The 23,218-nt window shown below is 48.0% G+C and overlaps 1 protein-coding gene across 2 annotated transcripts; it reads right to left on the bottom strand.

The window, feature by feature from the left end:
- Nucleotides 1-10,575: 10,575 nt before the first annotated feature.
- On the bottom strand, nucleotides 10,576-14,702 carry LOC137152921 (transmembrane protein 238-like). Of its 2 annotated transcripts, none has more exons than XM_067547871.1 (2): nucleotides 14,196-14,702; nucleotides 10,576-11,249 (listed from the first exon to the last, which is right to left on the bottom strand). In XM_067547871.1, exon 1 carries the CDS (start codon nucleotides 14,654-14,656, stop codon nucleotides 14,216-14,218), a length of 441 nt encoding a protein of 146 aa, XP_067403972.1. In that variant the 5' UTR covers nucleotides 14,657-14,702; the 3' UTR covers nucleotides 10,576-11,249; nucleotides 14,196-14,215. The 2 variants fall into 2 exon arrangements, with proteins under 2 accessions (XP_067403972.1, XP_067403973.1); XM_067547872.1 differs by having other exon boundaries at nucleotides 14,200-14,702.
- Nucleotides 14,703-23,218: the final 8,516 nt, after the last annotated feature.

The following is a 23,218-nucleotide window of genomic DNA, read 5'->3' as shown; positions in this document are numbered from 1 at the left end:
CGACACTGCACACAGGATCTAGGCTGGCTGGGGGGTGAAAGAAACCTACAAGACTGGAATAATGATGGGACTGAACCATGGAGTTCCGATCTAGGCCAGATCTTAGAAGTCTCAGAGTCTGGAGGAGGTCAGACCCTTGGTCTTGCTTCAGCCCGTTACAGAGATGGGCGGGAGCCAGAAAGCTTAGATCCAGAGCAGAACGTCCCTGAATTTGAGGATGTATCTGGGATACTTGGGAAGGTGCTTCCCTTCAGAGGGGGAAACAAGGCGCTGTGCCTCTGCAAAGCAATTGGTGCACAATGAGAGGACCTAGCCAACAGCAGGAAGCCAGGACACCCAGCTCTGTTTGTAGAGGGGATTCCTGGATCAGCTCCCGAATGGGGAGGCTTCTTTGGCAAAAGAGCCAGTTATCCCCTTGGAGGGAGACTTTGTCCCACAGGGTGGTACAGACTGCTCAGCTGAAGCTTTTTTAAGAACGCTGAGGCATTAGCTATACGAAGGGTGGCAGACGCTCCTGCCTTCCTGAGGGCGGTGGTGGCATGGGCCAATGGTCGAGAATGCCCAGCCCAAGTCAGACAGTTTTTGTTGGGCCCTAGAAAGGGATCCATGGAGACGTCTGTTGTGGCAGGCTCGTGCCTTGTCACCATTGACACCCCAGCACCATCCATCACCTTCAGTGTCGCTCCACAAAGGCAGTGAGAGGACAACGCCCAGGCTAAGCTGCTCCTGGCCTTGATCAAGACCACTGGGAACGTGCTTCCTGGGGGGCTCGAAGACAAGGCCACAGCAGAGCCAAATGGGTCAGAAGTCTTTCTCGTCTCAAAATCAGTCAAAGGAGCTCAGTGTTCTCACGAGCCACGGCCTCCTTTGATCCCAACGGCCACCGACAAGGAAGCAGAGATGACTCATCTTCTTGGGGGGGGGCTGGTTCATGAGCCCAGAGAAGGAAGGCATCAGGACTTGACTATCCGTCCTCTTTTCCTTTCTAAATCAAACACCCCCCAAGTAGCATCCTCCTCAGTATAATGCTAGCCAGGCAGGGGACAGGTTCTGCCAGTTCCTGGAGGTAAACAACGCAGGACAAATGGCTTTTGGATCTCAGCATGGCTTCCCACAAAGCATCTCAGAACCTGTCCACACGGCCAGCCAGTGCGGCTAGACAGGCGTAAACCCAGTGTGTGTGAGATCAGAATCAGGCCCTTTGACTCTGGAAACCCTTCCTGTCTTTTCAAAATCTCACCCGATCTGTCCCTTTCTGGATATGACTCACTGTGCATTGCACAGCAGATGGTGTAAACTCCATGGCTGACCAAGTTGCGGCTGCTTAGATGGACCCAGAGCTAAGGGGTCAGAACAGATAATTGTGGCAGTGGGTGGGTGTGAAACGAGCAAGAACTTTGTGCCCAGAGGATTAGCAGAGGGATCCTTTGTATCATAATCACTGCCACAGACACAGCTTCAAGAGCCAACAGAAACGATAGAGGCCTGAGTGTTGCCCAGTTGCATCAGAAGCAGAATGTTCCATCAGCTGCTTTTAGTGAACCGAGTGTTTCAATGATGCAACTGTGGGGTTGGATTTCGGGAATACAGCATACAATAATTCATGGAGGAGGCTTCATGGGAGGAAGACCTTTCATTCAGGAGCATTTCAGAAACACTGAGCTATTCCATGCAAGGAAAATGGGCGCAATGTTTTGACAGCGGCAGCAATAAAAGAAATACTAAGGTCTGAATAAAATTGCTTACGTGCTTAGAAAAGGATCCTGAGAGTTCCAGATCTTCACTCAATGCCACTTAAGGACGGAAATTGTGCAACCAGCTGCACTTTGCTATGGAACAAAACAAGGATATTTTAAAAAAAATAAATAAATAGAATAAATAAAGGCAAGAAATCTGCCTGCATCTCTTTCTGTCTCTGACGCTCCTGGAAAGGAGATGGCAGTGGAAAACACTATCTCTCTGAACTGGCCCAGAACAGGTTTGCAGAAAAATGTGGCAAGAGGGAACCAGTTTTTCAAAGGAAACAGGGAATGGTCCTTCCTTGGGTTACATATTAGTCTGGCAGAGCAAGAATGTGAACAGGCAAATGAAAGCTACAGGGCAATACCTTTGGTTATTGGCCCGTAAATATTTATTTAACTGCAGTCTTTCGTGTAGTTAAGAAAAACTTGGTGGTTTTCTTGCCTCTGTCTCTGCAGAGAGCACAGGATGGAGCGAGAATTCAGAGTGATTGTTTGAAACACAGAGTTTAGTCTGAAAAAAAAAAATCAGTCACCCTCTCTGGTCCTCAGGAAGGAAGAATGTTATATCACAGTTCAAGGAGGGAGGCAGAGGAGAACTTGCTAGCATTAGTATTTGCTAGAGGTGATGTGACCTAGTGGAGCGTGCATTGGACTGGGGTGCAGGAGAACTAGGCTCTGTTCCTGGCTTAGCCTGCTGGGTGACCTTGTGCAGTCATGGCGCTACCCCATGCCTCAATTTCCCCATCTGCAAAATGGGAATAATAATACAGCCCTCCTTTATAAAGTGCTATATGTAAAAGCCAAGTGTTGTTATTACTCGTGTATCTCTAGTTCAAAAGCAGCCACTCGCTCTGCGTAGGTGGGTGGCGCCAGTGCATCTATCAGCAATGAACACTTGGATTTTTAAAGAAGACTGCGGGAGGGAGGCTCCCCGAATCCTAATTCAATGGGATTTAGGTGCCTTATTTCCCAAAGGCTCCTTTGAAAATCCCACTTGAAATGGAAAATGGGGCATTTAACTGCCCCCCCACGTTAACATGCCCTCGAGACGAGGGGTGAGAGGGTCCAACCATTGTGGCTCCACTCTTAGAGATGTGACACAGAGGACAGGGGAATCCTGGGAACCATACGGGTGAGCAATGCTTCTCCTCTTTGTAATCGCTGCTGTCGGACTCAAAGGAAGCAGTGGAATCCAGCCCTTTAGTCGTCTGCATTTCCCTCCGTGCTGCCCTAGCTATTTATCCATTCATACCGTGGTCACCTCTGCCATGGCTGGCCACCGTGCTGCTGGAACAGCCAGCTCTGTGCCATCAACGCTGTACATGTCCTCCGCTCACTAAACTGACTTCCCATAAAATACTGGGGTCAGCTCCAAGGGCTTGGTGCATATCTTCACGGCTCCTAACAAGCTGGGCCCAGGGTATCTAACAGATTGCCCTGTAAACAGGGTTCAGGACTGCAGCTGTCATCGGCACTCCTTCGGCACAAGGAACTGCCCACCTCGAAGGGGCAGCAGCTTTGTGCAGGGGATGAAGTATTCTCAGAGGTTGGGCCCAACCTGTGGGACTCACTGCTGCAAGGGCTAAGAACTATCTCACTCTGTTCTGCTCCCAGTGCAAAGTGCTCTTCTTCAAACTGCCCCAGCTAATAAAAGCTCCTAGCATTTTACAAATACCCTCCACGATTCCCCCCTAGGGAGAGGCATGGGGAAAAGAAACATGCAACAGATGCTGGTCTTCTGTGCTTACCGGCGGCTGACTACCGTTGAGCAGGGGGGATGGTGTCTCTTCTGCACTGGGTCTGTGCAGAGCACGACAGTGACAGGGAGAGTCTGAAAGTGTGACCTAATGAAGGGAAGTGTAGGACTCTCCCTCATCTCCTTAAGGAAACTCTCAGGGGTCTCCACGTCCCACAGATTGCAATTGCCCCAGCTCAGCACACGCTAAAACCACAATGTGCTGGCTGGAGTGTAACTGCAACAGGTAAGCCACACTTAAGTGCTCAGCTGTTTGGGACAGAGGCAGATGGCCGGAATAGATGAGTTTCACGACGACCAGCAGCCAGAGAAGTGTCTCTCTGAGATCAGCAATTGGAAAGCTGTGTTTCTGGAACCAATGGCCATGGGCTGTAGTAACCAGGACAGGAGCGGAGCTAGGAGACGTGGTGGGATCTGCACACGGACGGGCGAAGGAATGTTATGATGCATCTTATAAAACCAAATTGCAATACACGTGCCAAGTGGCTACCACTTTGATCCACTCGAATGGCAGTTAAAGGCGGGGATCATAAGTCACAACAGTGGGAGCAGCCTGCACAGCTGGCCAGCCAGCTCTCCTGCTGCGTGCAATGTATTCAGCCACGTCGAACGCTTCTTGCTTTGGTAATTGGGCAAGGCAAGTATACATGCTTTCCTTGGCATCAAGCTACACGGAGACTGGCAAGGCTCATGATACACGTCGAGTTGTTTTGGATGTAAAGGAATGTTATTTCAGTTGCAAAGTCAAGCACTCAATGGTTAGGAAATGCCAGAAATCAGGTTGCCCAGGCAAACGTAGCCCCCCCCCCCCCTGTAGGTTTCATTAGGATACAGTCTTGAATTACACGGTCACATGCTATTTTTCCAGGACGGGTGGTGCTCTGGGGATGAATCAGGGCTATGCAGTGAAGGAGGCTGTTGTCCGTAGGCCCACTGCCGCATTTGTTGCAGAAGTTGGAAGGTGTGCAGTGAATGAGGCAGGGGAGTGCAGGAAGAAAAGGATGGTCTCATGGTAAGGCAGTTGAACCTTGCCTTGGGGAACCGGATTTTACTCCTGCCTCTGCCACACAGTTCCTCTGTTACGCTGGAGGAGTCACTTAAACCAAATTTTTCACAGGTGGTCAAGCCTCATTTTCTGGGTGCCCAAGCTGAGACATGCGGGCTCTGATTTGCAGACGTGCGCAGCACTGGGGCTGCAGCTGCAGTTAGTGGGGAGCAGTGCTGGGAACACATAAAGTGCTATAAAAAGCTAAGTCCTCTGAAAATCCAGGTCCTAGGCACCTCAGATCGGGCCCCCCAAATTAGTGTATATTTTCTACATTAATCTCCCTGTGCCTCAGTTCTGTGTCTGTAAAATGGGGATGTAGCACCCACTCCTCTTACAGGGGGTGGTGGCGATAGATTCATCAATGTTTTGAAGCACTCAGGTCCTACAGTGATTAGGGCCAGAGAAATGCCCAGGAGGAAATGTCTAGTTCTGTGTTCAGAGCAGGGTTGGGATGGGGTGCAGTGAATGACACATGGGGCCATGCACTGAATGAATATAAAATATTGAATAGCTGCTCAGTCAATGAGCACTGTCCCCTCTGTGCACTGAATGAGGCAGGGTCCTGTGGGGAAAAATAGCATGTGATCACGTAATTCAAAACTATACCATCATCACCATCATCATCATCAAAGCAAACCCCGTAGCTTCCTTGAAGCTCAAGTGTCACCTCGACTGAGCTCTAGCTAGCCAGGTCCTACAGATGGTCTGGCTGGATGTTCAGTCTTGGGAATCATTGGTGACCTTATGGCACCACCGTAGCCCAGGGGACCACGTGGTCGCTGGCCGTGTGGTGGCATTTCTTGGTAAACGTGCTGTGTAATTCATTGGTCTTCCAGCCTAATTAAATGTTCATACCAGGAAAGCCGCTGAAACCGAGCCAGTGCTGATGGGGGCAGTTGCAGGGTTCAGCGACAAAAATCCTCATAGCTGCTCGTCCTATCACTAAATACAGAGCAGCTGATGAAGATGACGAGAATCGAAAACATCAATCTGCAGCGCTTCAGCCTTCCTCAGCCTACGTCTCACTGCTGTACAATGGAGCTGGTATAAGCCTGGCTCTATAGATCAGCAGCTTTGTGGTAAGCTTGATGACATGACATTATCATAGAGGCAGCTGAAGAGATGGGAGCATGGAGCTGGCTGTTGCTATAAGAAGGCCCACCTCTTTTGCGCATCCTCCAGCTACATAATCTATATGCAGCAGGGTGAATTAAGGTTACATGGGCAACCTTAACTCTGGCTTTTCCTAACTTCTGAGGGTTTGACTTTTCAACCTTAATGTTCTTGTAATTTTGTTTATTTAACGTCTTAATTTTTATCTTAAAAATTGAACACCCCTCCCCCCAAATTCCATCCTGTAAAACCATGTTGAGTCCAACCTGAGTTGGGATCTTAATATCCACAGTCCTCTGCCACTTGAGCTAAGGAGTAACTTGTAGCAGTAGAAGGTTGTTACCATCTATGTGGACCTGTCACTAGAGGGCTCCGGGGACACATACTTTGCCAGTATGTTTCATAGCTGTTTTCTAGATAGCCAAGGAATGCTGATCTAGTGTTACAGACTCTTCTGCCCACTCCTGTTCTGCTCCTAATGCCCCCAGCTCCTGCCCCTTTCTTCCCCATAGGCGTGCACAGCACATTTCAGGGAATTTTCATTAGGGGTGTTAAACTCATTCCAGCCTGGGAAATTATATCGTTGCCAAACTTAAACTGTTTGGGTTGAAATCAACTGAAAACAGGATCTTAGGATGGAAAGTGCCAGGTAGCTTAACTATAGGAGTCGCCACCTGCACTGCCGAGAACACAAACATGTTAAATATTTTCAAATTTTTATTAGTTTCCCTTATCTGCCTAGCTTTAAGTCTTGAGAGACAATCTCTTACACCCATCACACACAGAAAAACACTGCATGCATCCCTCCCCTCCCACTGTCTTTTGCCACTAACTTACAGTAGCTAAAAGATCTAAAGGCACCAGGGTTTCTTTGAGTCACTGCTGCTGTCTGGAATTGTTGAACAAATGATTTCTTGGCATATGGAATGATATTGCCTTAACAATTATTAATTGAGGCAAGCTGCATTGCCTCGGATGTTCTAATGGCAGCCGTAAACACTGATTTTCCCATCAGAGAGGGAAGAGCTGCTTTCAAGTGTAACTGATGAGATTTTAGATTACGCAGTGCTCATGCATTATTCCTTCTAGGGTGCATTCTGGCTTTCAGAGCTCACAGCAGGAAATGGAAGTGATAGTGCTGCTTTGTGCTCAGCACCCAACCAGCCTCATCCTCTTCCTGCTCAGGAAACAAAGTTTCAGCGGATTCTAGCCTAGCGGGGTAAGAGGCTGCCAAGCCAGTTTGAGGCTGTTCGTTCCTTCAGATGTCTACCACACACGCAGCACAAGACGGGACGCCCAGGTGCCTAGGCTGACTAGAGAGACGGTTCATGCTGTGAAAAGTTTAGCACTAAAATCAATTCTGGAGGGCAAGTGTTATTAGCAAGACCTTCATTGGGGTCCATCTCTTCCTTCAGCAGTAAGGGGACCAGATAGCAAGTGAGAAAAATCAGGACACTTTTTTTTTTTGGAGGGGGGTATAGTCGCCTATGTAAGATAAAGCCCCTATTATTGGGACAGTCCTGATAGTATCACCTTATCCATCAGCATCAGTGGGACAGCAACAGAACAGATAGACTTATGAAGGGCTGGTCACACCTAAAGCAGGGACCTAGCTAACGGCATTTCTCCGTCTCTCCCTGCAATCCCAGGCTCAGAGCTTTTGTGGATGTTGGCCGAGAAGTTCCCTCTTTAGGGCTGGCGTGAGAACAGAATAAAATAAAAACCAAAATGCAGGTTGGTGCACGTGTTGGAGTCCTTCTGTATCAAGCCAACAGCGGCACCGTCCCACAATCAAGACACATGGTGAGGATTTCGAAAGCCTTCTCCATACACCATGTTTCACTGCACAGCAGAGGTAGCCAAGAATGTGATGTTTGTCTATGTTAAAAAGAAACGTGCTGAAAAGTAAGTAGAAACCAGGTGTTGGAGCCTAAATTCAGGCTTGATAATAGTGAGGCCTGGTAAATTGTGGGTGAAGTTAAGTGAGACAGCTTAGAATTAAGTCAGGACATGAATCCAAGTCATGGTGTTCTAACTGGTTTTAAGAAGAGTTTTAGCTGAAATGGGATGGTTGTGGGAGAAATCTATCCATATTGATAGTTACTGGAATGGCATTTATTAATTAAGATGTTGAATATTAAACAGCCAGTGAGAGAATAGAGGTATTTTAATTAGGGTAGCAGAAATACAGATCTGGTAAAAGACAGGTTTAATGCTAACTCATTAAAGGGCGTTATTGTTAGTGATTCTAGTAAGAGTAGCATGCTCATTTTAGATTAGTGCATGCCTCCACCCTCACCTTGCCACCAGAGAAAGGATTACCAAGGGTTACGTACCCATTCTTTTTATCCAAAAACTAATCACCCCTGGATAAACTATTTCATCCTGGAATGTGAGTAGAATAGCAGTGTGGGGTTGTATTGTAATTCCTGTTTGCTTTAACCAACTATTCTAGTTGAAGTAACGTTTTTGATTCCATCACACAGTGTGTCTCTCTCAGTTCTTCACTAACCTAAATTATCTGTAGCTGCACCCAAAGTCCAAAGCGAACAAATTTGATTTGGTTATTGGTATTATTTACATTTAAAATGTGAATGGGAAATATTTAAATCGAAGGTGACCCAGGATACTGTCTGACTGATGAGTTTTCAGTACATCCTTTATCAGGCTCTCTCAGCCTGAGCCAGAGCCTCTGATCCATGTGGAGCATCTCCCTCCTCCCCCATATTCCCTGCTTTTGCTTCTTGCCCAGTCTGGACACTATACTCATTTACAGTTTTTTTTGTTTAAGAGGAGCAACACTATGACACAATATTAATCTCTCCTGCTCTTTCATCCTCCCATGCACCCCTCCTCACCATCATCCTTTGCTGCATTCGCTCCCAGGAGCCTGCTAGCCAGACACTCCTCCCTACATAGGGGAAACAGTTCACCGAGCTCACCTCCTGCACAGCCTCACGCTCAGAACCCAGATGGAGCCAAGGTCCTGCCTATTTCTGCAGGAACGCCTCTATGAAGAGATCCAGAGGGGTAGCCGTGTTAGTCTGTTTTCAACAAAACAATAAGAGTTCTGTGGCACCTTAATGACTAACACATTTATTTGGGCATAAGCTTTCATAGGCAGAAACCCACTTGGTCAGACTCTCGTTGCTTATATGAATAGATTGATCCAGGAACTTGCAGGGCCCCATGAGGGCCATTGCTGATTGCCACACGCTTTTATCCTGACAGTCCATCCCCCCCCCCACTTCTACACATTGGGAACAGAGCCAAAGAGACTCAGAGGCAGATTTTTAAAGGCATTTAGGTGCCTAAAGCTGTAGATAGCAGGCTTCTCCAAAGCCCCTGGGAGGGGTGCAGGAGGGGCTCTTGCCTCTTACTCAAAGGGAAGCAAAGACTGCAGATGTGTTTATTAAAGGTGCTTAGACATTTCCTGAAAAATCACCCTGGCATCTGCTGGCTCCTAAATCAGTTAAAAATCTAGGCCTAAAAGCCCTGTCCAAGGCCCCCCAGCAGGAATTGAATGCAGGTCTCCCTCATCTCAGGTGACAGCTCTAACTGGAAGCCCCCACTTCTACGGTATGACATGCCCTGCCATATGCCTGCTGCATGCAAGGGTCAGCAGCTGAATCTAAGGTGGAAGTGATTTCCCACCAAGGAAACCTCCACCCAGCCCAGCTGTTCTAGGGGGTAATCTGCGCTCTGGCAGCAGATGCCCTCCTCAGGGGCAGAGCAAGAGAGGATTCACACAGGCAACTGGGCTTTGCAACTGCATCTCAAGAGCTTGGGTCAGACTCAGAACAGCAGAGGCAGCCGCTGAGGAGCCTGGTGCACTGGCAAGGCCTGTTTACTCTTTTGGTGTGGATGGGCAGTGGGGAAGAACCCTTGATTAGTCTGTAGTACCCACAGGGGAACAAAGATTTAGTAACAGGCTCTTCAATCTGGCAGAGAAAGGTCTTCCACCATCCAACGGCTGGAAACTGAAGCTGGACAAATTTGGATTGGAAATGAACACTTTTTTTAAAAACAGTGAATAATTAACCACTGGAACAATTTACCAAGGGTCATGGTGGATTCTCCATCACTGAATTTTTAAATCAAAATAAGAGGTTTTCCTAAAGGATCTGCTCTAGGAATTATTTGGGAGACATTCTCTGGCCTGTGTTATGCAGGAGGTCAGACTAGATGATCAAAATGGTCCCTTCTGGCCCTAGAATCTATGCTGCTGTCTCCTTTCCTGCCTCTCTTCCTCCCCAGCTAGAGTTAAAAAATAGCAGCACTTCTTGCTTTTCTGTTATTTCACTTACTGTGTCTTTACTAACCTACTCTGCAGTGTTAGGAGCGAAGTGAGGCAAGAAGTGAAGGTTTGGAGAGGTCAGTACATGCACCCCAGTCTCACCAGGGTACCGTTCCTTAGCAGATGAGCAGGCAGCCTTACCCCTAGATAAGATTACCTAGTTCTTCCCATTGTAAGATCTTATTTGACTGCTAATAACTTGGCCAAACTCCAGCTATTCAGCCAGAAGTTCTCCACAGAAGCGCTTTACCACAGGCTCTTTTTCTTTTGATATTTTAGCATCAGTTCAGCCATTTCCAAGAACAAGGCCAGAGGGAAAAAATACATGGTTTTACTTCCGTCAAAGATTCTTAGAGCAGTTTTGTTGAGAAGCAAAAGCACCCCTTGATTTGGAGCAAGGATTTAAAACTTGGCTAATCCTGCAAAAAAAATCTACCCTCCTTTGACAATTCTCAGCCTTAGAAAAATCGGTTTTAAAACTACATTTAAAAGCTTCCCCAGTAAGGGAGAGTTAAGGTGGCAGAGTCAAGCACTCAAAAGTTAACAGTGTGTGGAGAGAAACTATCTGAATGTAGGTTAATTCAGCCTTCTGCTAATATATTATGACAGTCTAGTTTCATTACCACATACAAGGTTTCCCGTAAGACTCATACATCTCATTCCCTTCCATAAGTTCTAGGAATAACCATTTTGCATGACTAGTTCACACAGAGCTGTGAGTAACGTATCAAATTATCCAATGTTTTCTTGATAAATATACTTTTAATACATTTAAAAAACTCAAGTTCCCAATCCTCTTATGTAAACTACAGATGAAAATTAAACTGCAATGCCTGTAAACATTAGGAAACCACATAAAAAGAATCACTGAATATTACTTAAAATGAACAAGTCTCAATCTGGGACTAAGACATCACATACAAAAGGTAAACGTTTTACACAGAGGATGCCATACCTACTGGGGAATATAAAAATAATGGCATACAAAATAAATAAAATTTACTTAAGGCTCAGCTTGTGAAAATTCTTAATGAAGATGCAATACTGAAGTCATTGAACAGTCTCGAGAGACAAAGATCCCTATTGTATGAGGGCATGTCCTAGGTCAGTGAGCACATGGGTGCAGATTTCAGTTTTAAAAGGCAGCAAAGTATAACACTTCAGCAGAACAGTCTTTTGCAAAATGAGCGTCCTCCATTGGACGCAGCTTGAAGATCCCAACCAGGATTCTTCCAGCTGAAGAAGATTCAGCACCAGTGGTGAGTATGTGTGAGGACAGTATTTCCAGGTATTCTAGAAAGAAAAGATACAACTTTATTGGTTTCCACTCATATATCCCCAAAGTTACACATTAGTGACTCAAAGGCCGCTACTGAAGCACTACCTAGTTCAGTGTTGGAAGGCATCAGGGCAGATGGAAGAAGCAATCATTACCAGAAACAGCATCTCCACAGACTTACCCACTCAGAATTGTTATTTTAGCAATGTTTAGACTGTCTAGACTAGAGTCTGCTGGCCAGAAGGGTTTGCACTTGGGGGCAAGGAGAAGCTGTGTGTGCCTGAAGCAGTTTACTCCTGCTCTCCACGTCCAACATCATCCAGCCAGAATGCCAGGAATGTGCTATCGTGCAGGATGAGCCGAGGCCAATCGCTAGTGCTGCAGGGTGTTCTAGCTTTGGTGAGCATGTGCTCTCAAAAGCCAGTTTAAAGCTGTGAGACGTACATCCGAATGGTCAGCTCCACCGTGGATTCTGGCTGCGCAGAGGGTTTCATTGCAAGAATGCCTATCAGAGTTAGGCTATGTCTGCACTTGAACCACGTCAGCTGCGCCGCTGTCGCACTGCAGCGTGGACGCTACTTATACCAACGGAAAGGATTCTCCCATCGCCATAGGTGAGCCACATCTCTGAGGAGGTAGGTGCTAGGTCACCAGAAGAATTCTTCTCTCAGCCTCGCGCTGTCTACATGGGGATTTAGGCTGGCTTAACTACACTGGATTTTTCACACCCCGGCTCACATAATTAAACCGACCTAATTTTCTAGTGTTGACCAGGCCTACGTTGACAGAAGAATTCTTCTGGCACCTAGCAGACCATCTACACCAGGGGTGAGTGGGCATAGCTACATCTCTTAGGGGTGTGGATTTTTCACACCCAAGAGGTGTAGCTGTGCCAATGTAAATCCCCCAGGTAGAGCAGCCCTTCGAGGGAGATGGTTATTCCACCATAACACACCTGTACAACTGCTTTCAAAACCCTATGCATTCCAGTCTGGTTTGCTCTGGAAGACTCCAGCGACTGGAGAATTAGTGAGATTATGACATCACTAGAATCATTAGCACGACCATCAAGGGGACAGACGTTTTAGAACGTGTGTAAATGTGATTTACTCCAATGACTAACAAACCATCTGTTAAATCCAGTGTCCCTATACCTATTGTTGAGTTGAGTGCTCGCAAGCACAGGCACCAATCCTTGTAGGTCCTTCAGGAAAAGGACAGCTTAGACCAGAAGGGATGTTCCTAATATTTCTAAAGGTGATAAACAAGTAGGGAAGAGATGTTGGTGCTATATTAGTGCTTATCATTGTCCCTTTGCAGGCAACACTATCCAACATGCTAGTGAAAAACTAATCGAATAGCCTGCACACGAGATCTACATCCAAAGACACTGAAATTGGAAAAGGGCTTAGAAATAGCTTTAAAGCTCAATGTTTGTCTTTGACTCAGCACATTTTCCAATTGTGTATCAGGGAAGTGGAACTAGGAAAAGGTTCCTTAAAGAACTGGAGTTCGTTAACATGACAGCTGCTCCACATACCTATGTAGATGAGGAGGTAGGAACCTCCCAATCTGTGACCTATTCTATTTAGGATGACACCAATTTGTAAAGGAATACTGTATAAAGCTCCAATTTCTCTTTCATATGAAGCACTTGGTTTCACTGCACCCTGCTGCTTCAACAATCCTCAGGGGTGTAGGAGGGGAAGTCCAGCAGCACAGTGACATCTCCCAAAGCTGCATGTGAAATCAGCACCATTCGTATGCCAGCCGAAGCCATTAACAAGCAGCTGGAAACCAGGTGAGACAAGTCCCCATTACACCACAGGCTGTCAAGGATTTTACAAATTGGTTTGAAGCATACACCTTCCTCACTAGGCAGAAATCCCAGGAGATTTGAAAAATATTCTGGGCTTGGCTACACACAGACGTTATCCTGGAATAAGGTAGGGTGTGAATTTAAAGCAGAATAGCAATTTCTGAAGAACTCTACATTTAGCCACACTCTAAGAAATCCATTAAAGACAGATTCATCTGGAAAATGGTGACTGACCCTTCCTCCTGGAGTAACAGAGCTGATTGGTTACAACCCTGGGCTTTCCCTCAAGGCGCAGTCCAGGGCAAGTTATGTCTGAATGCAGGAGCTCTCTATCTAGCTGACTGTCTTATCACAGGCATAAGAGACTATGTTAGTCGCTCCAGCTTGTTACTGCTTCCTCAAGGCTAGTTTCACACCAGGACCAGCTTTGCTGGTGCCAAGCCCACGGCACCACTGTAAACCATAATGTGCACTGGGATTGACACCAGCGGCTAGAAAGCACTGGAGATAAATGAGCATTAATACCAGGCCTTAATTACAGATGCATTTGTCTCTCTTCAGGAAATGCTCTCTAATGCCACTTAAAGCCTCCATTCCCCTACTGCACTATTAGAACAATATCCGTTTACAGTGGGCCACAATTAGATTTGGTCACCTGGGGGCCATCTATTCATCTGACACCGAAGAAAGTAGCAAGGCGCCTATGCGAGACATGCCCGGGTCAGACAGCTACAGGCCGTGCCGCACAGGGGAGGGGAGCCCTGGGTTTGGTTCAAGTCAGCCCAGGAATTGGTACCCTCAGCAGAGTAGCTTTTCCCAGGCCATGGGACTGGGAGTGGGGTGAGGTGCAGAGATCTCTGCTCACCAACGGGTTAAAGAGACAGGGCCATGGGCTCCTCTTTTACTGCACCCTGCTCCCAGTCTCACACCCAGAGGCAGCAGGGTCTAGCGGGCTGAGCAGGGGGACAGGGAGGACAGCCAGGTCCCTCCAGGCCCCCACTGCAGCTCGTGCCAGGCAGCCACCCCCGCGCATCCCCCCACAGCGCCCCAGGGCTCCTGAGCCGGCCACCAGCCCTGCGCCCCGGCCGGGACCACCGGGACCCAGCCCCGGGCGCGGCAAGCGGCGGGCACGGGCGGTTACCTGCCTCTGCGGGCGGAGTCTCACACCAGCCGCTCCCCGGGCGCCGCCGGGCTCTCCGCAGCGCACAGGCGACGCAGCTCCAGGGAGCCGGGGCGGGCGCAGGCGGGGGCCGGTACCGGCGGGGCCGGGCCGGGCAGCGGCGGGCGGCGCTGGGACAGGCGCTCCGAGAGCTTGCTGGCGAGGCGGAGCAGGCTGGAGCGCGGGCCGGGCAGGGGGCTGCGGGCGCCCAGGGGCAGCTCGGAGGCCGGCACCCCGCGCAGGTTCCCCGCGTACCACAGCGACCAGCAGAGCAGCGAGACGAAGAGCAGCAGCGCCCCGGACAGCACCAGGCAGTCCCCGTAGGGCCGCCCGGCGCGGGCCGGCTGCACCAGCGCCCCCACCAGCGTCAGCGCCAGCCCGGCCGCGTCCAGAGCCAGCGCCCCGAGCAGGCAGAGCGCGCAGCACCCGCAGCCCCGCTCCATGCCAATCTTAGGTGCAGCGCCGTGCACTTGATCGCGGGCTGGCTAGACTAGAGCTGCCGCGAGCCCCGCCTCCTCCACATATAGCAGAAACCACGCCCACTTGGCAGGCGTCCCGCGTCTCCCACGCTCGTGTGGTCTATATAGTTGGACCGAGCCGAGCCCAGCCCTCTATAAAATGGGTGGGTGGGTGGTGTCCCGGTGATAGTCGGGGCAGGCGCCCTGCTAGGGGTAATCGGGGCCTATTCTGTCCCGCAGTGTAGATTGGGACCCCCGGGCTTAAAACTGTGTTGTGCAGCCAGGGTGGGAACCTTGCAGGGCTACCATGGCGTTAGAAAGGGAGCGAGCAGGCCAGGCGTGAGGCTGACTAGGGCTAGTAACTGCATAGCTGGAGAGCTGAATGGAAGACTCCGTGGAGAGGATTTGCCTCCCTTGTGTTCTTCCTCGGAATAACCCTGACTGCTGCCACAGCATCTTCTGTCCCATGCTAAGCAGGGCTGTGCCTCAGTGAAATGAAATCATAAGACTTTGCCTTTGTAAATAGCTTTGAGAGTTAGGGGGCCATTCATACCCCTGCTGCGCTGAGCAGACCTCATCCCCCGTGTAGACACTGCTTGGTATGGAAGAATTCTTTCCTGTACCTGGTTACTGCTTCTCAAGGGGGTGGATTCCCTGCAGTGAGGGTAAAACCTCCTTGTGTTACTGTACCAAGTGTCTAGCCTACACTCCACAGTAGTACAGCTGCACTGCTACACAAATTGCAGAAAGCAATTTAATTTCAAGGGCCACAATCTCAGTTTGAATGTGTCACTCCAGGGGAGTGATACCAAGTTGCATGTTCTAGTACTAGTCTGCAACCCTTCTCTTCAACCCTGTTGTAACCTCTCAGCAGAATTTAGACTCTTCTTGGGCTTGTCTGCTCATAGTTCTTCAGGAAGAGCTATTCCTGAAGAGCTCCATGTGTGCATGCTCTTATTCTAGACTACAAGCACCTTGTTCCTGTTTAGATAACCCTTGGTTAACTCCATGCATAGACAAAACCTTAGATTGTCCAATCAGGATGAGCTGTATCCATGCCAGTAAATTTTTACATGGTGAATCTACCCTAGGGGTTTATGTCATGTTGATAAAGTGGGAAAAGTAGATTGTGGACAAGCCCACAGCTTTCCAGCCTGCCAGCAATGGGGGAAAGAAGCAGGAGTCAATGAGCTATTACTAGGGACTCTACCTAGGTCCTGAGATTTGGGATGAGGCTCATGGATTTGATATTCAGAGTCATTGGGTGCCATACTCAAAAAGTAATTAATTTATTCAGTGGAAGGAAACAAACTTTTTGTTGCCTAAAGGTGCTTATACCAGCTGTTCAGCCACTACTGGATGAACAAGACTCAGATAAAAGCAATGATTTCAATGGGAGTTGTTTAGCTCAGTTTGGTCACATTCATCTTCTATAAAACACTGCAGCATTTCCCAACACTGCATCACTGTAAACTGTCCTCTTTTGAGGCATTCCTGCAGAATATTCCAGCACTTATTTACAAAGCTGACAAAAATCCACAAGCCGTTTTATTTTTTTTTTTAAATATCAGGGCCACCTTGTTTTACTGGTTCCTGCTATGTCTAACCGGTAAATCGCCAAGGTTGTGGGGAAGATACAATCCAAGCAAACACACAACATATATGCTCATGGGTTTTCCAGCATAGAGCATTCTGGTTTACTGTGGGCTCTGAAGAAAATAACTTACTTGGTGTCTCTATCTTGCATTGTATGCAAACATGGGTAATTGTTAATTGCCCAGTTATCACTAATTAGTTACATTGTCATAGATTCCATTTGCAAATCTTATCCAGTGATGGTATCTCTCACCCAGGCTAAGCCTTGATCCAGTCCTTTCTGAAGTCAATAGCATGGCTTATTTTTCTTTTCCAAAGGTCTTTCTGAGTACCCACAGCTCCCTTCGACTTCAGTGGGATTTGTGGGTGCTCTGCATCTAAAAAGCAATTACCAATCTGCCAGCTGTCTAAAGTGTACACAGAAGGGGAGGTCCAAAATGTGTTAAACTGAAAGATGGTTTACTGTGGTGTCGTAGCCATGTTGGTCCTAGGATATTAGAGAGGCAAGGTGAGTGAGGCAATATCTTTTATTGGAACAGCTTCTGTCTCTCACGGACAGAAGTTAGTCCAATAAAGACATTAGCTCACCCATCTTGTCTCTTTGAACTTAAAGGGACAGACACCATCCTTTTGAAAATATTTCACCTGCTATTGTGAAAAGAAACTGATCACTAGAACTGAGAACTTAGAGAAAAAAAGTATTTGTCTCTGGTTTTCAAGGTGTTTACTTTGTGAATTTGTCAGCACTTTGTGCCTGCTCAGTTTCACTGTTTCTCCTGAACAATCAGTTGAGCACAATGGGGCTAATGTGAGTAAAGTCACTCGTGTGTAAGCATTGGCAGGATCTCGGCCTTATTTATTTATTGGTATTGCAGTAGACCCTGGAGCCCAAATCACAGCCCAGGACCCCATTATGCTGGATGCTGTACAAACACAGAACAAAAAGACGGTCCCTGCCCCCAAGGGGTCCTGGTTTCCTCTCTGTGTGTGGTTCTTTCACTCAGTAACAGGACAGAACATTTTCTTTATAAGTACAAAAAATGTATCTGTAGAAACCATAGCCAGTGGCAGGGGGCTCGGGGCAGAGCCAACAACTGGAACGAGGTCAGACTCACTTTTGGAAACTGACTAGACAGTGCACCTTGAAAGACGCAGCTTATCTATTTACATGCTGAGAAGGGCTGGGATTTTTATTGTGCTCTTCCTAGTTTCATTCAGGATGCAAAGAGCTGGTATTTCAGACCAGACTAAAACCAGGTTACACTGGAAATCTCAGGAGAGAGCCTGTTCTTGTGACATTATCTGCCTGCCCAGCCTCCAGACAAAAGAAGTTTGAAAACAGATAAGCATCGGAGAAGCATCTGAACTTTTAGCTTTTAGGGCATGCTGAACCTCTGAACCTTTGGCAGTTCACCCTGCAAGCAAAGTTCGCCCAGGGTACCAGATTGCTTCCATCCTAGATTATTCTTCTGCTACATATAGTTTACAGAAGATCATATCCATAGCAGTGCTTTAAATGTCCTTAGCCAGGGTGGTTTTAAGTAAACAATTTCCCCTTCTGTGCTGGCTTGTGCTGAAACATGATATTCCCACAGAGTTTGTGAGATCCATCAGGAAAATCAAGAGTACCTGCATTGCTGCAATACCTGGTTTCTTATAGAGGGGAATTTCCCAGTGCGTGCTAGGGCCTGCCACTCATGAGAGAGAGCACCAGACACCACCGTGACTGCCGGAGTGCCACTGGCATCTCACCTCTTCTTGCTGCTCTCACAGTAGTGTCATTTTCTGCTCTGTAGGTACTTGGGCTGCGAAGCCTGTTGCTAATAACGTTGGGGCCATGTCTGCACTAGAAGTGCTTCCCGGGTGTAGGAATACCAGTGTACTGCACTAGCAAAGCACACCTAGTGCGGATGCAGCTATACCAGCAAAGCTGAGCGTTTGCTATTGTATTAAAACTGCCCCCCACGAGTGAACCAAGCAATAGCAGTAAAAGCACAGCCTTGCTAGTGGGGCTGTGTCTAGACTAGGTGCTTTGCTGGCATGGCTGTGCCTGTCAGGGATCATTCCTCTTCATAATCCTGCTGGCACAGGTCTGTAGCGTAAGCATAGCCGAAGATTGCAGTGGAGACTAGCTCTTGATAAGGATATCAAGTTTATCCCGAGTTACCGTGATTGTTGCCCATGCACATTTTGGAAGGGACATTAAATCTCGTGCTTCAGAGCCCAGGGTGTGACCTACTGCAGGGACAGATGGTTCTACATCTTATACCATCTTCGTGCTGGCATTGTCGGAGATGGAGTAAAGGGCTAGATAGTTCGCTGCTGTGCGCCGGTCTGGCAGCTGCTATGTCCTTAATAAGTAGCATGCAAACGTGAGGAGCCAGCTTTCCCAGAGGTGGTTAAATGGACTCTGCAGCAAACAGAGACCGGGAAATACGTGCGTCCTGGTCTCCACTAGGAAATAACTGTCGTTCTGGGATCTGAAAAATCCACGCTCCTGAGAGACTCAATTATACTGACCTAGCCTCTGGTGTGGACAGCGCTGGGCTGACAGGAGAAGTTTCCCATTGACCTAGCTACTTTATCTCAGGGAGGTGGGTTAGTTACGCAGTTTGGAGAAGTCGTCTGTTGGCGTAGGTAGCATCTTCACTGAAGCACTACAGCAGCACTGCGGCAGCGTTTTAAGTGTAGATAAGCCCTGAGAGCTGCTGGGACGCAGGTGAAATACATGGAAGGGCTTCTGATTTTTGTGAGTAAGTGATCAGCGTTTGCCATTTCTATTCTGGGGGTGAAGGAAAGGCATATTTATTTTTAACAGTGAGAGTAATTAACCATTGGAGCAATTTACTAAGAGTTGTGGAGGATTCTCCATCACGAGCAATTTTTAAGTCAAGGTTGGATGTTCTTCTAAAAGATCTGCTCTAGGGATTATTCCTGAGGAGTTCTGTGGCCGGTGTTATACAGCAAGTCAGCCTAGGTGATCGCAGTGCTCCTTTCTAACCTCGGAATCTATGAAAAATAATGGGAAGTTACTTGGATTCCAGCAGCCCTTGGTGTAAACGTGGGATTAGGCACTAGATTAGTGATCCCAGCTCACACGCGCAATGAGAAACTGATCTTTGGCTCCAGGCTCAGAGAGGAACATCCCTCCATGGCTGGCACTATAGGGCTGCCTTCTCCCACTCTGGGCCCCTGAGCAGAGATTGCCTGTTAGACTGAGATGGGCATGTGCCACTGATGAATTCCCTGTGAAGACAGGGGCATCTCCGGCTCAGTGATCACACTTGTTCCTTCCTCTCTTCCCCCTTTGTCTGCTGCACAATCATTGTGCTTGCATGCTCCAGCGTTCCCAGGGGATGCAGTTGATATATGTTCACAGGCATCCCTGTAGAAGTGGACAGCCAGGGTATCAAAGTCAGTGAAGTTACGCTAGGGATGACTTTGGCCCCCCATATAGTGAAATGAAACACAATTCATAGTAAGAGAGGACACACAAACATGGATGGACACTGGCACTTGCTTTTGGACTTGCCTCTGCAGATGCTGGCTGGGGATGGATCACTTGAGGATCACCTGTTCTGTTCATTCCCTCTGAAGCACCTGGTATTGGCCACTGTTGGAAGACAGGCTACTGGGCTAGATGGACCATTGGTCTGACCCAGTATGGCCGTTCTTATGGCAATAGGCTTAACCCTGAGATCCTAACCCACATGCATAAAGGCTGCCTGGCTGCGCTCCGACTTTTCTACTTATGTTAAAAAAGAGAACTGGATCTCCCCCAGAAGATTAAGACAGACTAAGGTGTAAATGGGCTGAGTCCTACTCGGCAAGTCTGGCTGGGCCATGGCCTTTCATGTGCAGAAGAAACATCTCCTCTTTGAACTGCTGATGTGCAGCAGCAATGAGTTTTGTAATGAATTTCCTTCTCTTTCCACAGCACAAGGGAGGGAGGCAAATAGCATCTAACCTTGTTTTAGCAAGAGTTGGAGATAATCAGATTTGGCATGGAACCTGATACCTTCTTAAAGAAGCTCTTATGCTCCATCCAAAGCATTCTGGAAAGGTCTCACATACCTTTATTCTGGAGTCTGATGTACAGCATTAAGACCATAATTATCGTAAGAATAGGGGCTTGGGAATGCAGGTGCATGGGGTCCATAGGATCATAGAAATTGCCAAACAGCCTCAGACCCAAGGTCCATCTAGCTCAGTGTCCAAAAGGATACTTCAGAGGAAGGTGTAAGAACCCCAGCAGTAGCAGATGAGAGGTTATCTGCCCGGGGTCATCCTCTCTCTGATGGTTAGAAATTGGCTTGCGCCCTGAAACACGAGGTGTAATATCCCTTCCAGGATTTTTGTTGTCATTAGTTCTGATATTCATTACATTTGTTAGTCTTTAAAGTGCCACAGAACTCTTGTTGTGTTTGCTGTATACAGACTAACACGGCTACCCCTCTGGATCTGTTCTTCTTGAATCTCTTTTTTGGTCTTGCTAAATTCTTCACCTCTACAACTTGCTGTGACAGTGAGTTCCACAGTCTAATGACATGTTTGTGAAAGTGTTTCCTTTTATCGCTTTCAGATTCACCACCTTTTAACTGAATTGAATCTCCCCTTGTTCTTGTGTTATGATAGGGAGAAGAGACCTTCCTAAGCCACCTTCTCTAGACCTCTGATTATTTTATATACGTGTATCATATTCCCTCTTTACCTGTCTCCTCTTTAGCTAACAATCCAGTCTTCACAGGAGAGTTTATGGGCTCTTGATAATTCTCAATACTCCTCTCTGATCACCCTCCAGTTCTGCAATATCCTTTTTGAGATGGGGTGTCCAGAGCTGCACACAGTACGCAGATAAGGTGGCAACACTGATTTATATAAAGGCATTGCTCTGTTCTCTGTGTTACTCTCCATCTATTCCCTGTGCATCCTAAGCTCTCCTTTGCTTTTTGACCATAGCTGCACATTGAGCATATTAAACTGTATATGCCCTTTGTAGATTAATCAATTAAGACACCTGCTCACTGTGAAGTTGCAGTAAAAACAAACAAACTATGTTAGACTTCATAGGGAATGGGAGGGGATAATGCAGAGAATATGATAACGCCTTTATATAAATCAATGATGCATATGGAAAATTCACCCCTGGGGAGAGTGTCAGCACATGACCCGTTTCACAGCAGCCCTGAGGGTCCCAGGGAGTAGTTCTTACTCACAGGAGTAGCCCTTTCTCATGTGGGCAGTCCGTTTTGGATTTTTGAAGCAGGGACTGAAGCAGCATGGGCTCAAATGCCCTCTCCTCAGACTGGGCTGGGAGCAGCAGGCCCTGGGCGTCTTTCCATCAGCCCATTTACCCAGAAGCAGTGAGGGTCGTTAGATCCTGCCATTTATTCATTGCATTCAGAAATCAGGCACCGGCGGGCCAGAGCCACGTACAGCCTCCTGACAAGGCAATAGCAGGCACAGGAGTAAAATCAGGGAATGGGGTAGATTTAAGGTGAAGCCACCTTCAGCTTGTCACATCCGGGGGGAAGGGTGGGGACTTCTCAGTGGACAATCCAATCACTCCATAATACACATCCCATGCCAGAAAATCAGCCTCCTCCCCGGAGCCTCCTCCCGCAGTAAGGGTGGGGTTGGGTGCCTGGCGCACATGGCACGACAGACCTTTCGCAGGTAGCGTTCAGAGCCTGGTGAGCATCTCAACCGCTCATGTGTACCTCACCGCCTCTGAACCTTCCAGGGCTGCAGGATGCGCTGCCTTTGTTTCAGGCAAAACTATCCTCCAGGAGACTCCCTGACAGAGCCGGAGTCCATGGGCCGGATCCTCACCTGGTGTAAAGGGGCACAATTCCACCCAACTCAGTGCAGCTGCACCTACGAGCCTGAGTTGAGGATTTGGCTCTGAGACTCTGGAGAGTAGCACGAAGCAGCTGGCCTGGGAGTCTGAGGCTCCTTGGAGTATAAGGGATATTAACCTGCCAGAGGCTCTTGTTTGGCATAGAGCTGAAATTTAAGGGGGGAGGGGCTGGTACAAGGATCCCTGCCTGCGTGGGTGGGCAGTGGACAGTGAAACGTTTCCACCCCAGCCAGGAAATGGCTCGGACTCCTTCAGGATCTGCTCAGGGAATATCGAACCAATTCATCAGGGCTGCTCCCCAGAGCCTATGCGGTATAGAATCATAGAATCATAGAGTTGGAAGGGACCTCAGGAGGTATCTAGTCCAACCCCCTGCTGAAAGCAGGACTAACCTCAGCTAAATCATCCCAGTGAGAGTTTTGTCAAGCCGCAGCTTAAAAACCTCTAAAGATGGAGATTCCACCACCTCCCTAGGTAACCCATTCCACTGCTTCACCACCCTCCTAGTGAAAAACTTTTTCCTAATATCCCACGTAGACCTCCCCCACTGCAACTTGAGACCGTTGCTCCTTGTTCTGTCATCTGCCACCACTGAGAACAGCCTAGCTCCATCCTCCTTGGAACCTCCTTTCAGCTAATTAAAGGCCGCTATCAAATCCCCCTCATTCTTCTCTTCTGCAGACTAAACAAGCCTAATTCCCTCAGCCTCTCCTCATAAGTCTTGTGCTCCAGCCCCCTCATCATTTTTGTTGCCCTTTCATATCCTGAATGTTGGGCCCCCTGACCACACCTGACACCCGTGTTCCCTATTAACATGAAACCCTGGGACTCAGACCAGAGCTGCACTCTCCATTCCCCTGGTCCATTAACCCCAAGGTCTCAGAATCCCTGCCTGGGCTCAGTACAGCAATTGCTGCAAGGGGACGAACTTCCGTGCAGACTTGAACTGAACTTCAGTTAATAAGCCTGGTTCCCTCCCTTTGCAATCTAAGGGCTAGACCCGTGCACCAGGTGCTGGTGTCGATGGAAGGAACATCTGTGTTGTGGCAGCTGGATTTATTTTTTGGGTTGAATGGCTTTGGAAGCAGACC

Source organism: Emydura macquarii, unplaced genomic scaffold, assembly GCF_026122565.2.
Source record: "Emydura macquarii macquarii isolate MOO-44397 ecotype Brisbane River unplaced genomic scaffold, CSIRO-AGI_Emac_v2 contig_1230, whole genome shotgun sequence".
Taxonomy (NCBI): domain Eukaryota; kingdom Metazoa; phylum Chordata; order Testudines; family Chelidae; genus Emydura; species Emydura macquarii.
Note: the sequence above shows the minus strand (reverse complement) of the source record. Positions and strands in the feature narration are given on the sequence as shown.